General features: G+C 45.5%; 1 protein-coding gene across 1 annotated transcript in view; it reads right to left on the bottom strand.

The window, feature by feature from the left end:
• Positions 1-783: 783 nt before the first annotated feature.
• The window catches only part of CDH4 (cadherin 4), a 468444-nt gene continuing 444172 nt past the window's right edge, over positions 784-25055 (bottom strand). The window contains exons 9-16 of the mRNA XM_050907443.1: positions 24129-24314; positions 18516-18769; positions 14882-15024; positions 10333-10566; positions 9003-9236; positions 4732-4871; positions 2621-2785; positions 784-990 (exon numbers count right to left, since the gene is read on the bottom strand). Coding sequence (XP_050763400.1) covers positions 784-990; positions 2621-2785; positions 4732-4871; positions 9003-9236; positions 10333-10566; positions 14882-15024; positions 18516-18769; positions 24129-24314 — 1563 coding nt within the window. The remainder of the gene's footprint in view (positions 991-2620; positions 2786-4731; positions 4872-9002; positions 9237-10332; positions 10567-14881; positions 15025-18515; positions 18770-24128; positions 24315-25055) is intronic.

Genomic DNA, 25055 nt, shown 5'->3' with positions numbered 1-25055 from the left:
CCAGTCGGTATTTTGCATCTGATAACACTGAATTATATACAACATGATGACTAGTTCACCACCTGCTGAGGCTTAAAGATGGCTGTTAAGATTTCGACTCAAAACATCTTCTCCCTCCCCCCCATTCCTCTTCCACCCCAGAATGAGTCACCCCCTTAAAAAAAAAAAAAAAAAGGCAAAAAAGAAACAATATCTCCACAGTTCCTTTTTGTTAACTCCTTCCCAGCTAGAACTGGCTTAGGGTCACAGGGAGTGCTGCCCAGGATGGTTGTATGTTTGTTTTCATCACTCCTGAGATTGAAGGGAATCTGATACATGCACCAAAAGGCACTTTCAAATATATATATATATATATTTTAAAAACAGTGCTTCTGTTCTAAGAAATTCAAGTTAAGACAGAGTGCCTTTCACTCTCTTTAGTCATAAAGCAGATAAACGAGCAATATCCCAGCTGACATTAAAAAACCAAAACAAAACAACAAAAAAAAAACCTGCAGCAGAGACAAGTGTTCATGCGAGACAGCTCAATATTCTAAAAAAAAAAATTGGAAAGGAAAAAAAAATGAAAAAAGAAAAAAGAAACCTCCTATATCACCACTAAAAATAACAATACAGTCAGCAGGGGATATTAATTAAAAAAGCTGCCACATCTGTACAGTTCTTGCTTCTGCATCGGCTCTTTTTGTTAATGTTGTCGTCTGTGGGTTTGTTTTTTTTTCTAAATTGTTTTTTCTTCTTCTTCTTCTTCTTTTTTTTTTTTTTTTTAAATAATGTGAGGTCAGTTTAATCTTCCTCGCCTCCCCCGTACATGTCCGCCAGTTTCTTGAACCTGGGCCCCCAGTCGTTAAGGTAGTCGTAGTCCTGGTCCCCGGAGCTGGAGGAGTTGAGGGAGCTGACGGAGCCGGCGGTGGAGCCGCTGCCCTCGTAGTCGAAGACCAGCAGGGAATCGTAGGGGGGGGCCGTGGGGTCGTTGTCTGCCGCACGCAGGCCCTGGGGGGGGCAAACACATGGCGTTAATACCCACCACGGGGTTTTACGGTGATGGTGCTAAGGAAGGGTGTTGGGGCAAGGGTCTGGGCTGGTGGGATGTTTGGGATCCCTGCAGCAAAGCTAAAAGAAGATGGTGAAAAGCTAAAGGAGGACGGTGAGAAAATGAGGGTCCTGGGGCTTCCCGTGCCCGGCTGCACCCCCGGGTGGAGCCCGCCCGGCTGCCCCCAGCAGAAAATCCACTAACTCCCAGTGCCTCTGTAAAAGAGCCGGATGGAGCGGGAGGGGAGTTATTTCCAAGGATCCAGCTCTGGATCTGGAAAGCTTTCAGTTCTGGAGAGCGTGTCCTTTCCGGGGTTGCCTGTTAAGATTTCCAGCTTGACCAATGAAAGAATGAACAGCACCCTTCCTCTCCTACCAATAACCATTATTCTAATTTTGATGATTTTGATTTTTTTAGGGGAAAAAAAAAAATCACTCCTAGCAAAATTCTGCAATTAGGAGAGACTTGGGGTGTGAAATCCTGGGCAGAGGGCTGGGAAGCATTGCTGTTCCTCTGCGTTGTGGGCAGCAGTGTAGGCAGGCCACGGAAATGGCCTCGGGATACAGAGAAAAAGAATTGCTTTGCTGCAGCCCAGCGTCAGGAAAAGCCTAGTGGAACAGACCTGCAATAAAGCAAAATGTTCTGCATTCACACCTTCAGAACTCCCAGTCTCAGCGTGGGGAGACGGAGCAGGTTTTACTGCAGTGAATAGCAGCCGGAGCGTGTGTAAGAGCGAGTCTTCACGTGCAGGGATGTGTGTAAATGTGTGTATGAAAGATGGGTAGGAACAAAGGAAGAATGGATTTTAATGATGAAAATGAGAAAAAGCACAGCAGGAAATGGATATAATAACAGAATTAAATTGCTATAACATTTATTTTTCTGACTTAGGAAATGGATGGTGTGTTTTGTCTCTGAGGAAATAATGCATTGATTGGTTTGTAACCACTCAATCACTCAAAACTAAAACTGAGATAAGAAATACTAAATGGATAGACATTTGTACAAGCAGATAAAGGAGCAGTAATCTAACATAAAATAAAGAAACCTTCTCTGATCTGAGATGAATCTCTCTGTTCTGTAAACGCTTTGAGGTTTTAGACCAAATAGAGCTTACTAGGAAGGCACAGACCGGTGAAATAATTACAAGTCCAGGAGCCACAAATGGTGCCTTTGGCTTTCGGCAACCCTCGCAGCTGCCTTGCCACCGCCTCCCCACCAGGACGACACTCCTTTGTCCACATCCAGACAATGTTTTTACTGACAGCAACTGCAGTATTCACAGTAATCCAAGGGAAAGCGGGATCAGGTTATAGTGCCCGGATGCTGAAAAGCATGGTGTTTGTGATATCCACAAGTCAGAAATCTCAGGCTTTTTGTTGGCACTCTGGCTTTTTACAGGCTCGGTGCCTTTATTAGGCCAAGTCCTGCATCCTTTGCTCATGCCAATCGTTCCCCTGGCTTTGATCAGACTCCTCATGTGAGCAATAGCATCACTTGGACCTCGCAGCCAGGAAAACGTTGCATAGCTGATGTCAGCTGGCTGCTCAAGCTTTTAAGATGTGACAGAGGACACCCTACAGAACATACCTCATTAATAAAGTCACCAATATCCCCTGGATGTGGGATTACTGGTCTTATAGGATACTGTGGTTCAGCACCGATAGGTCTTTCATCCACCCTTCTGACTCCAGGTGTCTTGTTCAGCACGTGATCCATGGTCTCCGGCTGCTGGAGCTGGCTTAAATCATAATCCTGTGACAAATGGAAAGGCACATAGTGAAACCAAGAGCTTTTCATTCAGATCGTCTACTCACCCAACGTACAAACAAGTCGAGGGGTCTAATCCTATTTCAGCTGAAGTTCGATGGCAAATCTTATCCCTGGGTATGTAGCACCTGTAACTATCTAAATTACAGATGAACCTGACCTCTGAGCAGCTCATAAAACTGACCTCCTAAGAGTGTATGTTAAAACATAGTTAAATCAAATATTTAAATATTTTCTGAATATTTTACACAGTGTCTAAATCTTCGGGATAAAAAATTGGCTTTTGTTTGCATGTGCATAGATACGTGCATAACTTTTTGATGAAATACATAATATAATGTAAAGACACAGTGTTGGTAGACATATTATTGCAATTACATTTGCACAGAAGTAAAAACATTAAAATGTGTATTGCATTTATGCATGTAGGCCTTTCAAAGTAATTATGTTCTTTCTGCTTGTAAAAAATCCCAACAGAATAGGTTTCTATCACGGAATGAGAACCAGGTAATATTTCATTAAAAATGTATTCATGTAGGTAATGGTGTTTTGCTGCTCTTCATTTGCTGTTATTTTTAATGAATCCTTTCTAAAATATTTAAGCCTACAGTGTAGTTGCCTGAAACCAGATACTTCAGCTAGTTTGAATGCTTATAACACTACTTTGTTCTACCAGTAAAACTATTCTTGTGCTCAGACGGGGATGATTGAATCTCCAGGAGCAGTATTTATAAATAACTTGTCAGCGACAAGAAAAAAGAAATGCTAATTGCAAGGATTTTTCTGTGGAATAAGAACTTCTCAAGTTTCGGGCAAAGTCCCTGCCTCGGCTCCCTGCGGTGGCTCTTGCCAGGCTCACCCACTCGCCTTCGGATGCTACCGGGACCTCCACGGCACGACGTGCTGCAGTGGTTTTGTCTACTCCTTAAGCACCAGCCCCAACCACTGACCTTAGGGCTCACTGACACCAACCATGAACACAGCAGCCTCTACACAGACTCAGGAACCATGCAGTCCATTTAAGCAAGCAAGAAAAAAGCCATTATATGATGCAGAGTCACATAATTTGCGCGAACTTCATATTTGAGAGTGTCACGGGCTCCTTAGTTGTGTTAGGTAGGAATAAAAAACCCAGCAACCTAAACATGAGCGACCCAACTTTGCTATTTTAGCTGAGGAAATACATCCGTAGCAGAGGGACAGCACATCCCAGGAGTGCAGGCCAGGGAAGTTTTCATGCATCATCAGCATCGGTGTCTGTAAGAAGAAGCCACTGCAGAAAAGCTGACGCATTGAGGCAGACTGTGGCTTAGGGCTCTGTCACCAAGCAAAGCTTTGCCACTGTATGCTTCGCGGTGAAAAAGAAAATCCCCAAATGTATTTAGACGTTTCTCACAAACCACATCCAGAAATTAAAAGAAATTAAAGGCACATTAGAGACGATTAAGTAAATGCAGGGAAAGCCCACAGAAGCTCTAGGCTTAAGCAAGCCAAGCCAAGTGCCTGCAGCCACAGATCTGGGGGAGGGTGGTAGCTGCTAGCTGGTTTTACTAAGATCTCTGATGGGGCATGGTAAAATACACAATTTTAATGACCAAAATAGCAGAAATATTGTTTGAACATGAGTGTCAGTAGATTGATTTATAATCCCTCCCCAGGAAGCTGGCCTAGGGGGTAGCAAAATCCATGTAGCACTGGCCTCCCTGCACAGTCCTGTTTGCACAGGAGAGTGTCCCAGTGACATGCTGGACCTAAGCTGGTTCTCACTGATGTCCATGCCACACTGGGGAAGCCAATAAAGCTGCCCGGGCATAAACAAGGGCGAACACAACCCTTTGCAAGTACTTCAGTGAAAAGAATGTGGTTTCTGCCTTTTTGAGAGTATAGATTGCACAGCTGCTCCTTGGCCATGACCTGCGGGCTCTTCTCACCTGGTCTTCCTCTCCACCTCCCTCTTCATCGTACTTCAGAATATTGTCCCTGACATCGTCCTCGGGGTCGATCAGGAGCTGCTTGGTATGGCGCTCCTTCTCCCGGCGTTTCATCCACACCACGAACAGCAGAACCATGGCTGTAACGGAGAAGCGGCTGGGTGAGCTGGGATCTCACAGGGCGCGAGGCCAAGCTGTGTGTGTCAGAGCGTGGTGGTGTGTCCTAATGCCTCACCTGCCCTCTTCCGCTATGGAGAACCTCACTGGCTGCTAATAAGAGGAATAAAATTTTATTCTATTGCATGTTCTAATTTATAAGGGAGAGATCAGTGAGAGCTGTAAATACTGTGACAGGCCTCCACTACAAACATTTCTTTAAGATGCATCACGAATGCTGACTGAACTGATGTTTATCAGAAGTCAAACAGACAATCAAAGGAAAAGCAAACAGTGAAAACTGACGCTTTCTGAATTTTCAGGATTAGATTTCCACCTTTATTTTATTCAGGGGCATAAAATAAAGGTGGAGGCAAGCGAGCTGCAGAGCTGCGGAGAAGCAAACAGGTAGAGACGACCAGCACCTGTACAGGAGCGGCTGTTCCACCAGTGTGACACAGCGATGCCCTAGCCATGGCAGTCATTTTGCTGTTGTCTGCAGTATGCCACACAAAACTGGTTTGGGGAGGGTGGATAATACTGGGTCACGTAATCCGATTTGGGCTCACTTCTACTCTTTTTAGGTGAGTGAGGGAGGCTTTCTAGACTACCAAGATCACATTAGCCAGGGCATTAGCATACGCATTTGGCCATCGACTTGCAAAGCAGATCTAAGATCATATGAAATCCTTTCAGAGAGCAGGGCTTGCTTTGCAGAACAAGCGAGAGCAAATCTGGTAGCACACAGCCAAGCTCCTCAGGCATCAGTATTTACGTGCCAAGCACTGGCTAATCTCTCGCAGTACAGTAACAGAGAGAGATGAACAGTTCTTGAATCATGAGAAATTTTCCCCCACTTAAACAACTTTACCCAAAGGGAACGCTGGCTCCCTGCTCCACAACCTCATCCTTCAAAGGGCCACCCACATCCCAGAGGCTGCATGCTCCCTGTGACTTACTGTATGGAAGTTGCTCTGGGAACTTAAGTGTCCACTAACATAAGGCAACCAGACCTTGTCTTCTTCAAGAACCTGTTAATACGTTAGTTTTCATTCTCATGCTCAGTAGCTGCAAATAATGCCATCAAAAATGAAATTAAGCCTGGGCAGCTGATGCAGTTACACCTCCCAGTGTTTGCTTTCCCTCCATTCTCCATGCAAGCCACACATGAAGCTGTGACGGTGGCAATCTGCAGAAGAAGGGAGAGATGGATGGACAGTGGAGGAGGGAATGTGTGGCCATGGGAACGTGTTCATTTCACTTAGGTCAACCCTGGACTGTGCCAAAACAATTCAGCCAACACAAGTGAACCCAGGCAGGATGTAAGATCCCAAACTCTCCTTGTGTTTTTTAGCCACCTAAGGAGAAGGAACAACTGCTGTTTCCCACCGTCTCATACTTTGCAGGGTTTTCTTTCCCTTTGCCTCTTCACAGAGCCTCGGCATCACTTCACCGAGGGCAAGGATGGAGAAGAGACCAGACCCTGGGGACAGGGGTGGGCAGCCCACAGCCCCACTGTGTGGGGAGGTGGTTAGGAAGATCTGAGTTTTTCCTCCCAGCACCGAAGTGTTTATACCCAACAGGAATTCAGTGAAGTGAGCAGAAGAGGACCGGACAGCTAATTACTGCCATTGTGTGCCAACTGGCTGCCATCCCTGCCTGCCAGCTAACAGAATTGTTTTCAGATAGTTCAGCATTTCTTTAATGCTTATCCTAGATCTATTCAAGAGAGAAAAAAGAAAAGGAAAGAAAATGTAACTCTTATCTGCAATATAAAACCTCAGCTATTTAGCAGACTATTGAAGTCCTTTTCTCGTTGTTCCTTTTCAAGTCTCTCACAACAAGATACCTGCCTAGTCCACAAAGACAATATTATAATGGTTACCAGGGTTTATCTTTTTCTTTCCTTTTTTTTTTTTAAATGCTACTTTTTCATGCATTTGTGGAAAAAACTGTGCCATTAATGCCTTTACAGGCACCTTCAAAAAAAAAAAAGACCTTCAAAGTGTCAATAGTGGATGTAGTGCACTCTCCTTCCTTTTATTCACTCTGCAGAATGGGAAGTGCTATTACTGCTGTTAGACCCATTTTCACTCTGCATGTAGTTTTCCTTGAAATCTATTGTCTTCACCTTTCACAATTTTTTATTGCATTGCTCTTCTAAATGTGTTATTTGTGCAGCTAATACATCAGGTATCAGGAAGACGAAAAACACCTTTGAGCAAAGGTAAAGGCAGAAACTTCCTTCACCTGAGCAACCTCAGATCTGTCCCCTTGCTGCTGCTTCTTTTTAAAGCCATCAAACTTTGACCTGCTGACTCTAAAATGGACAAATAGCACCAAAAATCCCGCATCTGCCTTCTTCCAGGCTATTGTTCAGAGGCCATGATATAAAACAGATAGAAAGGAGGCAAAACACTGAAAGGATGTAACTGGAAAACTGCTCATTGCAAATTACATTTTTCATCACTGATACAGTGCTTTGCAGCTCTTGAAGATAAAAAAAAGTCAATTAGAATTACAATGAATGTAAAAATAAGCTTTTGTAATAAAAACCATAATTTAAAATGGGATAATGTATCTGAAAATGAAAAGAGGAATCTCTTAAATCAAATGTCCTTCAGCTGAAGTTAATTTCAGTCAATAGGATTTTCAACTGTTTAAATCATATTTTAGCACTGGATTTATACAAGAGCAGCAAAAAGAAGCCCCGTGTTTAACCACCTCTGTAGCTTCCAGTGCAAATTTTTAGCCCACCGGCAGCAGCACGCCTGCGTGCCCCAGCGTACCAAACGTGGCAGGACTGATGACCACCGCGTCTTCTTCTGGGTGTGCAACTGCGATGTATTCACAACAAATGCCCCTGCTGAAGGGAGCAGCCTAAAACATTTTGCTACTGGGACCCCACACCCAATGAAGGACAGAAACGGGGCATCGTGGCTAGGCACGGGGATGCTTCCACCGGCTCCGATGGGCTGGATGAGGAGCAGGGACTGCACAGCCACAAACACCCGGTTTCTTGCTCGCTCTCCAGACTGATATGGTAAATCAATTATACAACAATATATGCCCGTCGCTGGCCCAGGAGGGTGGATGTTTGCCCAGAGATGACCCATTCTCTTAATGTACCATATCATATCCACATTAGGTGACATTTGTAGCATACGTCGCTCTGTCTGGTCTCTGTTTAAACACATTGGGGGTAAATATTAAATGTGATTTAGCACCATAACTCCCATTAGCTTTAATGGGAGTCCCATGGTTTCATCCTGTGTTTCTTGATGAATATTTACCTCATTGTTCATTTCAGCGCTCATTTTTATCTCTTCCTACTGTGCCAACTCCTGCTTGAAGTTATAATGATATAATTTTTATTTTTAAGTGTGTGCACACATGGTTATTGGTAATGCTCACAAAAGCCTGGGACTAACAGCGTTGCTGGGCAAAAGGGATGGCTTTGCCTCGAGCAAAGGGATGGCCAGCCCTTCTCTGCGATGCACCCCAGCCCTCCTGACAAACTGCGGATCCTTCCTCTAAAAACACTCACAATCCACCACGATTCTCCAATCTGTTGTCATTTTACAAGCAATGGGAATAACCACCCATTTTTCTTTTCCTTTGAACAACCAGAAAACTACAGCTAGGCACTGGCTCTGCCAGGGACTAGCCAGAGTCTCATAACCAGTGCATCTGGTACTGGGAACCAGTATATCCACAGCCAGCCAGGGACAGCCAGGGACCTGAGAGCTATGGGGGAGTCTGCCACAGGATTTTGGACAAGTCTTAACTTTTTCCTGCAAAATGTGGAGAATCGTATCACACTCACTACCAACAAGACGTTGTCAGGTGTAATGATGTTTGTAAAGGTACGGGAAGTCTTAGAAAGAAAAGTTCGACACATGCAGAGAGTGCTCTAGCTCGTTTTGCTGACACTGCAGTGAAGGAGGTTCAAATGCAGAAGTGTGAACCACCCGCCACAGCCCAAAGCTCACAGCTCTCTCCTTTCCATGGAGCTTGCACAGCCCTGGAAAAATACCACGTATAGAAATGGGACAACAGGGAACAGGATGAGAAACATGATGTCTCCCAGCAGTGTCACCCCCTGCGGTACTTACTTAGTAAAATAATGATGCAGATCAAGATGGCGATGATGGCACCCGTGCCCAGCCCCGCTGCAGCCACCGCCCCGATGGTGGTGCAGTCGCCATTCTCGTCGCACGGGCACACCTTCACTTTGATGATGGATGTGTTGTACAAGGGGGGGTTTCCTGAGTCCGTCACGATGATCGGCACATCATACACACCCGCTTCCAGGTACATGATTCGTAAACTAAGCTGGGCGTAATCGCCTGGAGAGACCGAGACAGACAGACAGATGACAGACACTCTGGTAGAGCCTTGCAGCCGCACTGGTACGGGCAGGGCTCCTCTGCCAGAGCAGTCTTCTGAGTCCTGAAGAAGAGACTATCAACAACACACCTGGGCAGGACAGCTTCAGACTTCTGCCCTAACAGTATGGTCAACAATCAGCCTGTGTTTTGCAAAATACTGTGTGTTTTCACTGCTGCACTAACTTACCTTGCTGCCGTTTGCAAATCCAGTTGCATGCATTTCAAATGGCATGAAATGCAAATACTAAAGCATGGATGATGCTCCCTGGGTCTGGGCTGCCCCTGGCCACTGTGCAAGCTCTCTGCTCGCCCACCCTCCCACCTCGGGATTTTTGGGACGCCCATTGCCCATCGATGACATGCTCAGCCAGGTAATCCTTCTTGCGTTCCCTCCCATTGCGATACAAGAGCTGTGGGACTGAGCCCCAAGCTGCGAGGGCACAAGCCATTGCCCCTGGCCTGGCAGAGGGTGCCAGAACTCAGCGAGAGGGACGAGCTTTGAAGCCAAAACCAGCCCATAGCTCCATGATATTTTCCATCATCTGCTGAAACTACCAATAAGAGGAGCAATTAGGGCCATTTGTGGTTGCATGCTGCAATATAAAAATCCTTCACATACTGGTAATCTTCACACTTACCTAGCCCTCCTGGTTCCATGGTAAATTAAAAGGCTGCCTTTATGCAATTATGGTCAGAGAAATGAACATTGATCTTGACTGTGGCTTATGACAATTACACTGGAACATAAGGAAGACTGATAATAGCTTTTTTCCCCTTGGCCATTATGGATGATTTATACTCTGTTCACTACTGATAACTGTTCATAATTATGAACTGCATTAAAAAAAGCCAAGTGCCAAGGCTCTTAGAGTTATGCTGCAGGTCTGATACAAATCATTTCTGATTAACTATCTTGTCTATAATGTCAGCCATAATGTGCTTTAAAAAATAAAAATCAGATAAAAAAGTAGGAAAGTTTGGAAGTTTGAAACCGCACGTGGCCTCATTAGTGAATCAGAGTCCAAATGTCCTCAGGATTGCCTGCCCCATTTACCATTCAGCCGTGTTATGGTCCAGTTCTTCCTCACCGCAGATGGCACACTTGGCAGCTCGAAGACAAAGGGCCCAACGTTTGGATCGATGTCAGCATCCGCGGCTGTTATGTTGATGACATTCAGGTTTGGCTTTTCACAGATCTGTGCCTCCTTTGGCAGGAGCTCAGGAGCATTATCGTTGATGTCGATTAGGTAGATCTGCAGAGTGCCAGTGCCGCTTGCGGGGGGTATACCTGGACGGGAGAGGCAGAGCCGAACATGGACCGATGACCATCACTCCAGAAGCAGTGGAATGACAACACCGTGGACCAGCCCCTTCTCTGCCTTCCAAGTCAATAAACCAGGATTTTCACCCTCCCTCCTTGGACCTTATTAGGGACATACTGCACTTTCATGGTCCCTTGCTTTAAGAGGTATTATTAAAACTTCCCCAAGCCTCCTAATGTTGCTGGTTTTCGCTCTTGCAGAACATGGAGGTTGAGTTCTGCAGATTTGCAGCCTACAGCAATGTCCTTAGTCAAACTCTAAAAATACAAGGAGGTGATGCCAAGCTGCTAGTGCAAATTTTGGTAATGGCTGTTTTGAAGAGGAAAAACCATTAGAAAGATACCAAGAGGAAGAAGAGGGCTTGGAGGGGAAAAAAAAAGTAAGTAGTGTAATCTGTTGGTCAGCATTCACTGTAGCATTTGCTACTCAGTTTTTAGATTTGCCGACTATTACGCTGCTTCAAAGAAAGCCCAACTCTCCAGCCCATCCCACAGTCAGCCCTAGCTTTAGTGGTGAAAGGTCCTTGCTCAAAGCCTACAGTATGAGCTAACCATCACCAAACACGCTGGGTGATGCTACTAACCCATGGCAGCAGCAGTATGTCCCAATATACAGTTCTTCATCCTCTCTACATTTGTCCCAACCAGCAGGGATGCCGCAGCACAGCAGTCTTGGTCCTCCAGCCCCTTACTGATGAAGAGTCACATTTGTCTGACTGATGACCACTTACACAAAGTAATACCTGCCCTGGCAAGAGAGAACAGTCTTCCCAGAAATGGCGCAGTATTTTTAATTTCTCTCCCCACACATACATCTGGCAGCTCCATGTTGGCCTGCCCACCGCCTCCCTTCTCAGGCAGCGTTGCTTCAGCAATTCTTTTTCAGGTTTGTATTTTCAGTCCTGGCTCTTCCTCCCAGTGCTGGATATAAAGCTACACAAACCACTTCCCCATTAGGCTTTCAAACATTGCTTCTGCTTCCACAGACTTTCCTTCCTACATTCCTTTCTCACTTCTCCATTTTTCAAGGGAGCCTTGAAAACTCTGAAGGATCCCTGAAAATCTTTCTTTCATGGTTCCTACATAAGCTCTTCAATCATTGATCTCATCCTTTCATCTAGTAAGCACGGGGTAGGTCTCCCTCTAAAACAATGTCTTTGATCAGCCTTGAAAGTTTCTGGAGAGACAGACAATCCATCAGGATACTGGGGCTGAACATGAAAACTGACTTTCGGGACCAAGCAAAGTGATTTCACTGTTTTCACGGTACCCAGAGTATCTTCTGGGATGAATGCAAGGCCCACCCTCTAACCCCTGAGATAGACTGAACACAAACTAGCACTCCTGAGAAGCACTAACTGGCATGTGGCTGAAATAACCTGCAATTGCCACACATACAAATGCATTTTTGTAGGGCTGTTGGGTATTGTTGGGCTCCGATTCCTGGTATTTTTGGTTCTTTGTGCTCCAGAGTGCAGTTCTGGGGCAGTCTCAGAAGAAATGAAAAGTAAACAAGTTTTTACATGTCCATGTACTACAAACCATGGAACATTTCAAATTATTTCAGCTGTCTTATGTGGAGAGAGCAAGGATGCAGATAGAGCCGGTACTGATGTACTACAAAGGATCCTTGGACTTTATGCTCAAGAGATGAGGACTACCATAGCACCACTGACTCCAGTGGAGAAGCTGGTCTACTCCCTGAAATTAAGATTGAAATACTAATGACATTATTTCAAAAGAAAGAGGAATATACAACTGCTACATCAACATTTAACTGTTGCACTCCTGGAGCAAGGTACAAGCGAACTGGCTTTCATGTTCAGCTGCAAGCAGGAGTCACTCCCATCCTGCTTATGCAAAACTTCCTGAGGAACTTGGGCCACTGTCCTGACAAATCATGGCAGGAATGAAGTAAGCTGTGCCTGTCACTAACCGGCATCTCCTTGTCATTGTGTGCCTGCAGAAAAGCAGGAACCTGCATGCAGGGTCACTAATGCAGCCTGGTTTCCTACAGGATTGGGTCCGAAAGGTGAGTTCCCATGGGGTGCTCTGATATTGAGGAAGGGGCAGGACCCTGCTTCCTTCAGTTACAGAGTCTCTCTCCCTGACTCAGCTCCCTATTTTACGAAACCTGTTGGAATATGATGTACTTGAGTTCTCAGCTTCCCTGTAAGATTGGTTGAAATTGGCTGAAGGGTTCAAACACTGCCAGTCTCCACACTTGTGTAGACACAGTGTGATCCAAGAGCCTCTCTCTCCTGGGAAACGAGGCTAAAAATATGCTGTTGATTAGGATTCCCCTTTCTCCCCCCTTATATTGCAGCCAAGACTTTTCTTAAAGTGAGTATCTCTGCACTGTAGCCCAGGGAGAGAAAGAGAGCATGTCCAAGGAGTATTTGGCTAAACTTCTTCTTTATCATATACTGAAAAGAGCAAAAAGAACTTCAAGGAAACAAGATGCTGCTGCTTCTTCAAGAGAGAAAGAAAAATCCCCACCAAAACCCCTGACCCAAAGCCTTTCTTTGATGAGTACGTGATGCCCGAGAACCTGGAACTTCGGAGATATCTGGAAAGAGTCTATTAGCCTAGATGAAACTTTAGCTGTTATCCTAAGCACTCTAGACAGAATTTTAAATAAGGTGTTGCTTTATGTGCATTTTAATGGCTGCAATATACCAGTGATAGATTAATTTTTCAGAATAAAGAGATTTATCTAGGTCCTCCTTTCGGAGCTGCTGAATGATGGATGTGGAGGTGCTGATGCACTGCAGCATCAGCACCGAAGCCAAGGAAAGGGGTTAACTCCAAATCACGTTGTAGTAAGTGCCTGGGATTTGCAAGGTCAGACGGTGAGGATTAGTTTGATGGGTTCAAGCTCTACTACTGCTTTTGTGAATAGCCTCGGCCAACTCATTTGACCTCTTTTGCCCTGCGGCTCTTGCAGATGAACGCTACTAGATCCCCTTGAGACTATTTTGGATTTCACTGCCCTGGCTGCCTTCACAGAGGGGAAGCTTAGGATGGGGCTGCGGGACCACACCAGTCCTACCATTGATGGCACAAAGAAGGGGCAAAATTTGCTTCTTGGTACTGCTACTCAGCATTGAAACTCTTCCATGAGTTTGCCTTGCCCCTGTGACCCAGGATGCAATGACTGAAGTGAAGCCTGAAACCCCAGAGGGACCAAGTTTTCTTTAGCCCTGCAAGTACCACCGTATCTGCTCATAACGGACATGGCACCCTTCAGCCTGAGGGATGAGAAGAGCTAACACAAACACTGTCCTGAAAGCACCTACAGAGTATGAGCAATATACTTAGGCGCTCACAGCCAAGCCTAGACTTAATTTTGTTGCTGAAGCATGGGTCCAGTTTGATGTGAGCGCTCAGCACCCTGCAGGGGGAAGGCAAGGGTGGGAGAGGGGGCAGAAGGCCCTCTCCTTGCCCATGGAAGCTACTGAGCCCTCCACAGAGCCTTTTCCAACTGGAGGAACTGATGAATGAAATAACAGCATGGCCACGTTTAGGTATGGTTAGCAAAAAAGTCATCAACTCCTCCTAATCAGAATTAGGAAGAGAAATCCAGGGCAGCAGCAATGGACCTCTTGCCCTTGAGTGAGGCCAGTGCTGAGGTTCACAGTGCTAATTTGACCAAAAGCACTGTGATCTTTAATGAGTAGAGAAGAGCAAGCCTTAACAGGACTTCTCTGCGAGAAGATCTGTACTGGTCTCAGCGACTTTGATAATAAAATACACCAGCATCCAGACGCTCTGACGATGGCTGGACATTTCAGAAATGGTAGCGGATAGAGAGAGATTAGCTCCGATGACAGACAGACACCTTTCATGAAAGCCACAGCAGTTCAATGGATTGGCTTATTTTTAATACCCTCCTGCCATCCCCTACAATTATTTCTGGTTTTCTGATGGAAGGCTTCCTGAATGCTCTGATCAGTGCCTTTGGGACGATTACCAGGACCGATGTGTTCGGCAGCCCTTGGAGAGCACATCCCTTTGATTTTTTTTTAAGTTCAGGCTACACCGCTACACTGAACTCCCCAAATCGATTTTCCATTTGCCCTCCCTTTCCCTTAATAACACTCTCCGTATACTGTGCACATTTAATTTACTCCAGCAATTTCCCATCCCACTTTCACATTTTTGACCATAAAAACCTGGGAAAAAGATAACTTATACTGACAACTCTGTCAGGGCATCATTTCTCTTAATGCATCACATTAGAGTCTTATTGAAGCATGAACAATGTGAAGCCTGGGCTCACCGTTGTCAGCCGCCAAGAATGTGGCCTCGTAGACATTATTCTTAATGTAGTCTGACTCTCGATCAAGGACAGCAGCAGTAGTGATCTGACCATTTGTGGCATTAATGTTCAGCCAGTTTGCAGGATCTGACAGCTTAGAGTATCTACAGAGAAAGGAAATAAATACATGGCAGTCTTTTCACTGACATATCCTTAATATTGCTTGAAATAAGGTTTTTCTGGACTCCTGACCCATGATTCAAAGGACCTTTGGATAACTGGTTTTGTTGACAAACAAAATGCTAATTGAGTATCTGGTTTTTGACCTCTACAATTATTCAATTTTTCTGTTTCTTCCATTTTAAAGGTTTTTCTTTCCACTAAGTGCCACTTACATGCCAGCTTCCTGCTGCTGGGAGCGGACATAGCCTGAGGTCTCTGCAGCCGAAGACAAATGGGGTCTGCAATGACCACTGCATTCGTATGCCTGAATTAGAGGATGGACTCCTGCTCTCTCCTTCTCTTAACGTCGCCCTTCCTAAAATAGCTCTTGCTCTACGGCCATGGATATTCCTGTTTTCTGCCCATCACTAATAAACAACAGTTTGGGAAATACCACATTGGAAGAATGGCAGTTTTCAGGCCATTCTTTTGTATCAGAATCGTATCTTCAGCAGCAATTGCTTTGGGGACACTACAACGGGAACTCACAGCTGTATTAAGGCGCGGACCCAAGGGTGAAGCAGTTTCAGGTCTGCTCTCCTGAAACATTTTTATATGTTCCTGAAATAGCAGGTAAGATGATCCTATGCATGTGGGAGGTTTGAAGAGAGCAGTGATAAGGGGGTCCCCTTGGCAGTCCCCAGCGTGCCCTGGGCTGGAAGGACCCAACGGCAGACTCGCCTCCAACTACTCAGTCAACTCATAGCCCAAGTCTGTTCATGTCCTACGCGTCCAGCGTAGGTTTGTTTTGGGCAAACTTCTTCCATGTTCTCCAGATCAACGTGTTCTCTTTACGTTTCTCACTTGCTCGTTTCCTTGGTTTTATTTTATTCGTTGCTTTTGATTTCTGCCTCTCAGTTTTGTACAGTTTGAGTTGAGAGGGACCCTTAATACCTAAACTGGAAGCTAATAAATGGCCAAACTATAAATCACTGAAATAAGCAAACAAAAGCTGAGCTTACTTCATGCGTAACTCAGACCTGCTGATAGTTTTATATAAACGTTTTGTAGTTAGATACGCAGGCAGGAGAACTTCTGGATTCTGGTGAATATCCCTTTCCAGAAATGGGCTGTTTGAAGGTGAAACTCAAAGTGAAACTTGAACTGCATCAATCCATGTGAGCAGGAAAGCAACACACAGCTGCACAAACCCCTGCCAAAGGACAGAATTACATTTCATGGAGCTAGACTCTTTGGGATGTTTTCATTTCTTTTTAATATCACTGCTGTGAGTCTCCTGCCCTTTCTCTGCTAAATGACCAGGGATCCAGTTTCAAAGCTGGCTTTGTGAATGTGTCTGTGGCTAATGAGGATAACTTGAGGTGTGACATTGGCCATGCCAAGCTGTGCCTTACTGGAGATGCTCCTGCTTCCTTATCTTCTATTTGTAAAAACTCTACTTCATCAAAGACTATTTAGAAAGAAACTGAAAACTGTATGCAAGCCTGTAGCAGCTGGATCAGCTCTCTGCGAAGTGTTTGTCATGGATCTGTAAGCTTAGCTTTTTGGGTATCTTTTTTCCTAACTCACCAATGCCAACTGTGAAGAAAAAACAAAATATCCTTAGCATAGCTCACAAAGACAGGACCCCAACAACGTCCCACTGCTTCTTGCAAAGCCTTGGAATTGGGCTGTCTTGATGAAAAGGGCGTAAAAGAGATTGTACTTGGGTTTGGAAACAAAGTGCTGGTGGATATACCAAATGTGTGTCCCGGAAGCCCTAGGAAAAAATAACTGAAGTAATTGGCTGTTCATATTCACAGAAAGTGTTACAAGACCCTGCACATGTACTGTGCGATGACAGAAACGGCTCAGCAGAGCCGGTCCTTCTCCCAGAAAAAGCAGATGCTCGTTTGGATTACAGATCATCCACCTCCAGGTTAGAGGGAGTATTCAATCAGAAATGAGCTGTTCTCTCCTCTGAAAAGCAGCCTTGGTACAGACATCAGGGAAATAAAGACCCTTCAAAGGCCAATATTTCAAAAAGAATATAAGAAAAACTGGCTTGTTAGCTAGAATGGTTTCTCTCCTCAAAAGTTGCAATACCTGTCTAAAGACAACAAGATGAGGCAGTGAGTAAACTATCATTTTCTAGACCAGACAGCTCTGTGCCAGGTGAAATATTTCAAACTCTTCCTGACACGAAATGTCACAACTGATGTAAATTTAAGTGGCCTCAGTTGTGGTCACGTCGTATACTCAGGTTTTGCCAAAAATACTGCGGTCCTTGCAGACTGGGAGTAAAAAAGAAGCAAACTTCTGCGGATGTCAAAGTATCCAAGAGCAGGAAATGCATTTCCCGTCTGCACAGACGGAGGCTGAAATACTTGTGAAAGGTGTCACAAGGACTCTCATTTTCACACACACTTTTCTGCCAATGTATTTCCCGGTGGGAAGGCTTGCGAGTTGGGTTTCTGGACCGTGGATTCAGGCCCCAATTTGCCCAGGTGGGACAAAATACAGTGAGTGACACCCTCCCGGTTGCAGCATGGACTAAATCTGATCTTAAACTGCTTAGATCAAACATCTGACTTTCAGAAGGCTAAAATTTTGCCAGCTGAATCCCATTCATAGGGAAAGCAGCTACCAAGGTTATGTTTGGCAGCTGGTCTGAAGGGAAAGGGAAGGTCAGAACAAATCTCGCTTACTGCAGAGCAGGCAAGGGCTGCCGGGGTGCTTCATATGGACCGGCATTAGTCAGATAAAGACCAAGTGCCAATGGTGTGTGAATGGGTGTTTGACTGCTCGGGCAATATTTAACTATATGATATCTTAAAAGCCTGTTCAGCAGCTGTTTATAACCAAGCGAGTCTTGCTCTTAACGGGCTGACAGCTCCTCTCGCACTGTGCTTTTTAAGCCAGGTTGAACCTAAATCCTTTGGAAGCAACGCAAGACATGATTAAAAATCACAGTCGTTCCCTTTGGAAATCTAGCCCTAGCCCTTTCTGTGCCTCTGTTTCCCCCCTGTAAAACAGAAGTAACAAAGCTGCTTTTTTCTAAACCTCTGTGTTTATACAGTGCATGAACAACATAGGTCAAAGCATCCTTGACAAAGCAGAGACAAAACACGTAGTACAATGCAGCCCTGACCTCTGTCTTTGTAACAACGCAGGGACACCTTGCTATCGACTGCTTGCATTTGAAGCTGCGAACTGTCCCTCTGCAAGCCAGTAACGTGGGATCCAACTCTGTCTGCCCTCCCGGCCCCAGCCGCTCAGAGGCTGCCTTACCTGGAGGGGGGAGGATTGCGAGTTTACACGCTCGCAGGATACTCTGCAAGCACTCGACTGAGGGTGCCAGTCCCTGCCAAGCATTTTACTCATATCACATCAGTTAGTTTGTGAATTAGCTCTCAGCTGCTTTGCTCCCCAAACTTCCGCAGCTGAAATCCCCCTCCTGTACACGAGCTCACTTGGCTGCCTGGTCTCCCACCTTACTGCCTGCTGCATGAAGCGATCAGGATCCACCGCTGAAAACGTTGTCAGGACTGTCCCCGTAGGCACCCCTTCCTCCAGCCTGATTAACTTGTGGTTCGTTGGGAAATACGGTGCTTCGTTGACATCTGTGACTGAAATGGTGACTCCTGCTGTCGACTGGAAGGACATCTGGATGCCACTGGCCAGGGGAGCTTGGTTTGATACCATCACTGTCAGCATGAAAGCTCTGTTCATCTCGTAATCGACTGCCTAAGACAAACAAACAAGCAAGTATAGAGCCAAGCAGAGAATAAATTCTACCTTCTGGTTGAAAGCTGCAAGATTTAGAAGGCAGATGATATCAAAGTCATTGCCTCCTCTCATTTCCTCCTGAGCTCAGTTCTTTTGAAGGTGTAAATCCAGACCAGCTTCAATCCAGTGGAGGATTTGGCCTTCCAGTATTTGTCGGGTCAAATAGTTAAAAAACCCCCACAAAGTAAAAATTGCAAACAACAGGATTTGCCTCTGTTTTGTTCCAATGCTAAGTGGTTTCCAAAAAAACCCACCTGCCCGTGTTAGCTGAGCATTGAATGAACAAATCCACCAAGAGCTGCTCTAAATGCAACAGGCGGAGCCTGTTCAGAGGGACTGGACAGGTACTTAGCAGTGCTATTAGCATTTAAAGCTGCTGACTAAGTAACTAGGACAGTCTATGCGGACTCATGAGCCTGAAGTGCTCTTCATTTTTCCTCTGAAGTGAGTTTATAAGCAAAGGTGGAGTGGCAAGGAACAACGCCTGGTCCGGTTAAGCAGGAGGTCCTTCCAGTGGGACCTCTCGTCCTCTTGCAAGATGCCTTGTGATCTCCTGAGGTTGCCTGCACACTCCTACAGATACGTTTTGCTGTTGGGTGGCCACAGATCTCTTTTCAACACGCACATAAAGACGATGTGTCTTAGGACCGAGAAGAAGGGGAAAGCCTTTGCTGGCACAACTGACTGAACCGCAGTATAGAAATAATTTCTAAACCATCCCACTAATTATTATGAGGGAAGTCGCTAATCATCTGCCAGGGAGGCTTGAGTTATGCAGGATCACACCTCTGCTTGTTAAAAAATGCTTTGCCGTAATTTATGAATTTAGAAGCGTAACCATTCTCCCTAATACCTTCTCCAGCGCTGAGTCTGCAAAGTGTACTCTCACGGTGTAAAACGCCACGGTTACATTGACTTTGGTAGAGCTGTACTGATTTACATCAGCAAGATCTGGCTTCCATGTTCTGTTTAAAACCCAGTATTGTCAGGAGAGAAATCAAATCATAGGAGGCTACATGAGAGAAACAAATTTCAGGGGCAAAAGGTAAAACAGTGGAATCTCTATTCGATTGAAATGCAAATGTTCCTATTGCTAAATGGTTTCCTGACAGGCAGGGCCAACATTTAATAAATAAAAGGAAGCATAAGGATTCCCAGTACACCCACCAGCACTGACTCACGGACTTGTACCGCATTCAAAAAAGACGCTTGGTAAAAGTTCCCATTTAAACACTATTCAAGGCCTTCAAACAATTTGACTAATGCTTTTCCTCAATTTCTTTTCACATCCCTCTAACTGATATTCCTCCAGTCTTCTTTTTTTTTTTTTTGTGCTGGCCTGTTTGCTAACCTTGCCCACAGCCAGCCTGCATCTCCCACCCCAGAGGGGCTCAGACGGAGCCGGGGGTCCAATCTGAGCAGCTCCAGGGGGACTGATGCGGGACTGAGCTCCCTGCCCGAGGATGCACAGGACACACTGACCGCACACATATCTGCTAGGATGTGGCCTGATGCAAGGGCGCGGTTTCTTCCCCCCCAAAATGTAGAGCTGCTCACTCAGCTTCTTTCCCTCATTTCTGTGAGGAACAAAACCAGGGCTGCAGAAAAGCAGTGCAGGGAGCAGGGCTGGACCAGGATCACCCAGTAACGCTCATCCCACAGACTGTCCTGGCACAGCGTCCACCGTGCTTCAGTCTGCAAGAGAGAGCCGATCTGCCTCCTTCTCTTCTGTGCCCGTCTGAGTCCCACTTCACATATTTTATTGAAAAAAAAAAAAGGTAAAATCAAGAGCCCGTGCCTTCACCGCAGTGTTTGTGCTATTGTCCCCAGTGGGACAGGAACCCCTTGCAGCCAGACGTAGTCCAGCCCTAAGCAGAACTTCTTTCACACCATAAAAAGCAATTTCTACCAGGACGGTTCATACTTCTGCTCCCTAAAACTGCCTCCCTCTGAGGCTAACAGTGCGCAGAGCACACTGTGTTCTTCACACTGCACTAACCCCTTCCACCTCCACGCATCTCACTGAAAATGCTGCATATTGATCAGGCCAACAGCAGGAGCAAAAGCACACTGGAGCTGCTACATCCAGGACAAGGAGGTGCTGGACTGTCGCCTACTTTTTAATTTCATGTCCAAGAAGCACGTGACACGAAATTAAAAAGTTGCACCTTTGCAGAAACCCCTTGTTGGATGTTCAGTGTCTGATCTGGCACAAATGGCTCTGAAACATCCCTCTTGGAGGTGCTGCACATCCTCCTCCTTCGCTAGCCTCTCCAACCTGGATGCAGCAGAGTGAAGCCAAGGCCTTGCCACATGTCCTCCTTTTCTCAAGGTACTTTTAACTGAAGAGAACAAATTTGCCTTATGTTATTGTTGAGGCAAATAATAACAGAAGCTTCAGAAGCATCTCCATTATAAATTCACAGCTCTGATCCAGGCAGAGTTTATAATAATGTTTTTTAGCCGGCTCCCACAGGGCAGCCACTGCTGCTCGTGGAGATTGTCTCCAGACTCGGCGGTGTCTCACCTGAGTGGGAAGTTTCTCTTTTCCCTTGATCAACACTTTCTTTGAAGATCAGGGTCTTGCACAGTTATGGAAACGGTTTGGAAAGGCATGAACAGAAAAAGGAAATGCTACACTTTTGGTGATTAGGCTGGAGCTGCAGATGGGGTTTTGCTGAGAGTGGCTGCAAAACGGCCCCCATGAGCATCATCTGAACTCCAAAGGGCTTCTTGGTTTGCAAGCATTTCTGGCCCTCCATTTCTGGCCCCCCAAACTGCTGGTGGAGGGGTGGGATTCTTCACAGAATGCCCTTCTCTGCACCATTTCTGTGACTGCCGTAGCCCAGATGCAAACCCCTTTGCCTGCAGCAGTGGGGAGTTATGTATAAGCAGCTTCAAAGAGCCACATGAAAATCCAGCCATGTAGGGTCTGTAAATAAAAGGTTCATTACTTGACTTAATTTTTTACCTGTGTTTTCAATCTGCATCAGGGATCAAACCAGCAAGAGGCTACTCCCACACCATGAAGAACAAGCTCTGACTGGCCACCCAGTTTGACGTGCATACATTCCCCAAATCTTTAAGCATATTCACTTATTAACAGAGAACAAAATATTTCAAAGAAGAAGGTGGAATCCTAAGAGTCTTCCCTTCTTCAGCATGAAAATTTAATCACAAGCAATTTCACTCATTCTCCTTGCTGAAAATACACCAAAAAGCCTCCCGGCTTGATAAGGGTAAGAAATTCTGGGCGCCCAGGAGGATCAGGTAAGGTTATACAGTGAAGACATTCAATGCAATTTCAAGCTTTGAGCTCAGCTTGACAAGATAGGATTTTCATGTGGTTCTTTGCATTGTGATCACTGTGGGCTACACAGCAGTGGAGAGTCAACACCAGCATCAATGGTGTCTTGACAAATCTGCCCTGCTTTTTGCCTGCAAATTCTGAATAAGGGATGGTTCATTACGCAGAAGTCCTGGTGTAGCAGTGACGATCATGTAAATCCCCTGTTGTTCACTTTGATGTGCCTTTGAACTACAGTTGTGACACTTTCCTAGATTAAGAGTAAGGGGTCCTCTCCTGCTCACAGTGAAAACGTTGACATTTCCATTTCAGACTGGCTGCTGATGCCAACAGAAGTTAAATTGTTGCATTTTACTTTGTTGAATGTTTTCTGTTTAAGCAGAAAACATACGCATACAGATACTTGTATACTTACATACATATACGCATCCATATACACATATGTCTAGAACTACTCCTAAGCTTGAAGAGGTTTTGTAACGTTGCACCAGATAAGGCTGTCAACCATCGTTACAGAACAATAAAGAGTGATAAATGAAAGGACCCTGCTGAAATACCGTCTAGCAGGTAAGATGATGTCTCCCTTAAAGTTTCAGCAAAGTGGCATCTGCAGACACACACACATAGCCTAAGGGTCAGAGAACAGGACAAGCTCACAAGCTCACACGTTCCTACCAGCGTAACTTCATTGGCATTTCACTGATGTCATTTTTCCTAATACCCAAACTGTATGTATTAAGAATGACTGCAACTTATTAGCTACAAGGGAGCGGGGCTCTTTTTTTCGACACAGAGCTATTCTTAAATCACGTTGCTCTTTAAACATTAGTGTTTCATCCTTAGTTGTTGATTAAAACTTTTTGTTAGGGAGAGCCAGACTTATCAAAAGATGCAAGCTTTGTCCATCACAGCATGTATTATCCTTTTCAGCTGCAGTGCACAGTGTGTGTTGTGTGAGCTCCTACAGATCACAGCAGCCTATTTCTGACGCCTTCACTTTTTTGGTAGTCAGAGGGAGCATCCATAGGCATCTTATCTGGGAAGAGATTCAGTGAACGCTGAATGGATCCGGTTATGTTCTGGCTGTGTGTAATGACGGCAGAAGCATCCACTGCCTGGGCTGCTGGCCTCCGTAACTGAACGGGAAGCAAACGCTCAAATGAAGATACAGTCATGTTCTTTGGAGGCAAGGAGGGAAACAGAATTTGATACTTGCTGCAGATATCTTGAGGGTGCCAGCTCTCCTAACGCTAAAGGCAACGGATAGAGGAAAGAGGGGATGGTGGATATTTACAGTCTTATTTCTCAGAGTCTTTGGACAAGATCCTCTGCTGATCTAACCTGGGGAGTGGCTTTCACTTGAGTGGAGCTATTCCGAGCTGAGCATCTGGCCCACACTGTGTGTTTATTGCTTGACACTAGGAAAAGGAAAATTTCTCCAACTGTTTTCTGCCAAGCAACTCAATCAGAGGAAAATCTCTCCTTTCCTTCTGTTACCAGGAAATTCACTCCTCCTGAAATCTCTCCTGCACTCCCTGCTTTCACAGAGGATCACTTGACTGATCCCCTGCAGTGAAACGCTACCCCTGATTCACAGCTAACGGGGACTTTTCTGGCTCAAAAAGGAGAAGGTGCAGCCTCTGCCCTCAACCTGCCAGGCAGGGCAGGGCTGCACAGCCCAGGCGCCATGCCCTCTTACAGCGCTCAAAAAGCTGAGGAGGAGCAGGACGTGGAGGTCAGGCTCGGATGCTGGGAAGAGCCTTCAGCATGTGAGAGTTAATGAAAGCTTACGGTGGGCTGGGCTGAGTTGGGAAACCCAGAACCAGTGGCATACGCTTGAAGTAACAGTATTCAGGACTCCTGCACAGAGAGAGATGGGAAACAACAGATTTGAGCACTCGTATTCCCAGGTAGAGAAGGCATGAAATAACTGCAGGCTTCTGGCAATCCTTGTGGCCTTAGCTAGCTGAAAGGGTGACAAATATGGATTTGCTTTGGATTCCCCCTTACCTTCACAACGGTTACCATGCCTTCGTTGGTGACGGGGTCTGTCCGGATGGTGAAATGGCCAGAAGGGTCTCCACTGATAATGCGGTAGACGGCATTCCAGTTGGGGGAGTGAGGCTGGTCCCGGTCCATCACCGTCAGATTTGCCACCACAACCTCCACTCTGTTCTCAGGAACTTCTCCTGAATACTGCAAATAAAAGACAGGAGTGGTCACGGTGGGAGTTTTCTGTCGGTCCTCGCGGCTACCTTCCCTCTCCCCTACGTCAGCACGCCGACTGGGAAATCAGTCCCATGCAGAGGACCACGGCGTTATATGTTATGAGCAACACATCCCTTTCTCACTTCTGCTTTTCCTATTTTTTTCTTTGAATATTTTTCCAAACCTTTCAAAGCCTAGTTTCACCTCTCAGCCCAAAGGAGAACAAACCCGCCATCACCCAGCCGCTGCCCAAGTTTCAGCAAACGCTCGAAGTAAACGAACAAAAAATGTTCCTGATATATTCTCTTTCAGTTACAGCAATCAGAGAGTTAATTGTCAACAGCAGGTAAAAATGGCAGACTAAAATGTGCATTTTTTAGAATGACGATGTCCCTTTAACCTGAGGTATTTTGCCTCACTCAGGTTTCAGTGATGGCATTTTATTGCTTCTTCAGTGATTTTACTTCATTTTCTTTCTTTCTTGCCCTTGATTTGATTTTGTCTCATTATTTAAAGTGTTTCTTGTGATTTTGCCACAGCCTTTCCTGGTGCTTAGTTCTCTCATTTAGCACTGATTTTCATGGAGCATGTCCCATTCAGGCATATCCTGACGCATTAGCTGCATTCTTTTCTGCTTTCCAGTCACTGATTTATCATATGGCTGATCAGGGATCCTGGCCTGTGAATACTTCCAGTGTTCAGGGCTCAAAAGCTGCCAGTAAGACACAT

The sequence above is a fragment of the Gymnogyps californianus genome, chromosome 17, assembly GCF_018139145.2.
Source record: "Gymnogyps californianus isolate 813 chromosome 17, ASM1813914v2, whole genome shotgun sequence".
Taxonomy (NCBI): Eukaryota; Metazoa; Chordata; class Aves; order Accipitriformes; family Cathartidae; genus Gymnogyps; species Gymnogyps californianus.
This window is presented reverse-complemented; position numbering and strand designations above follow the sequence as displayed.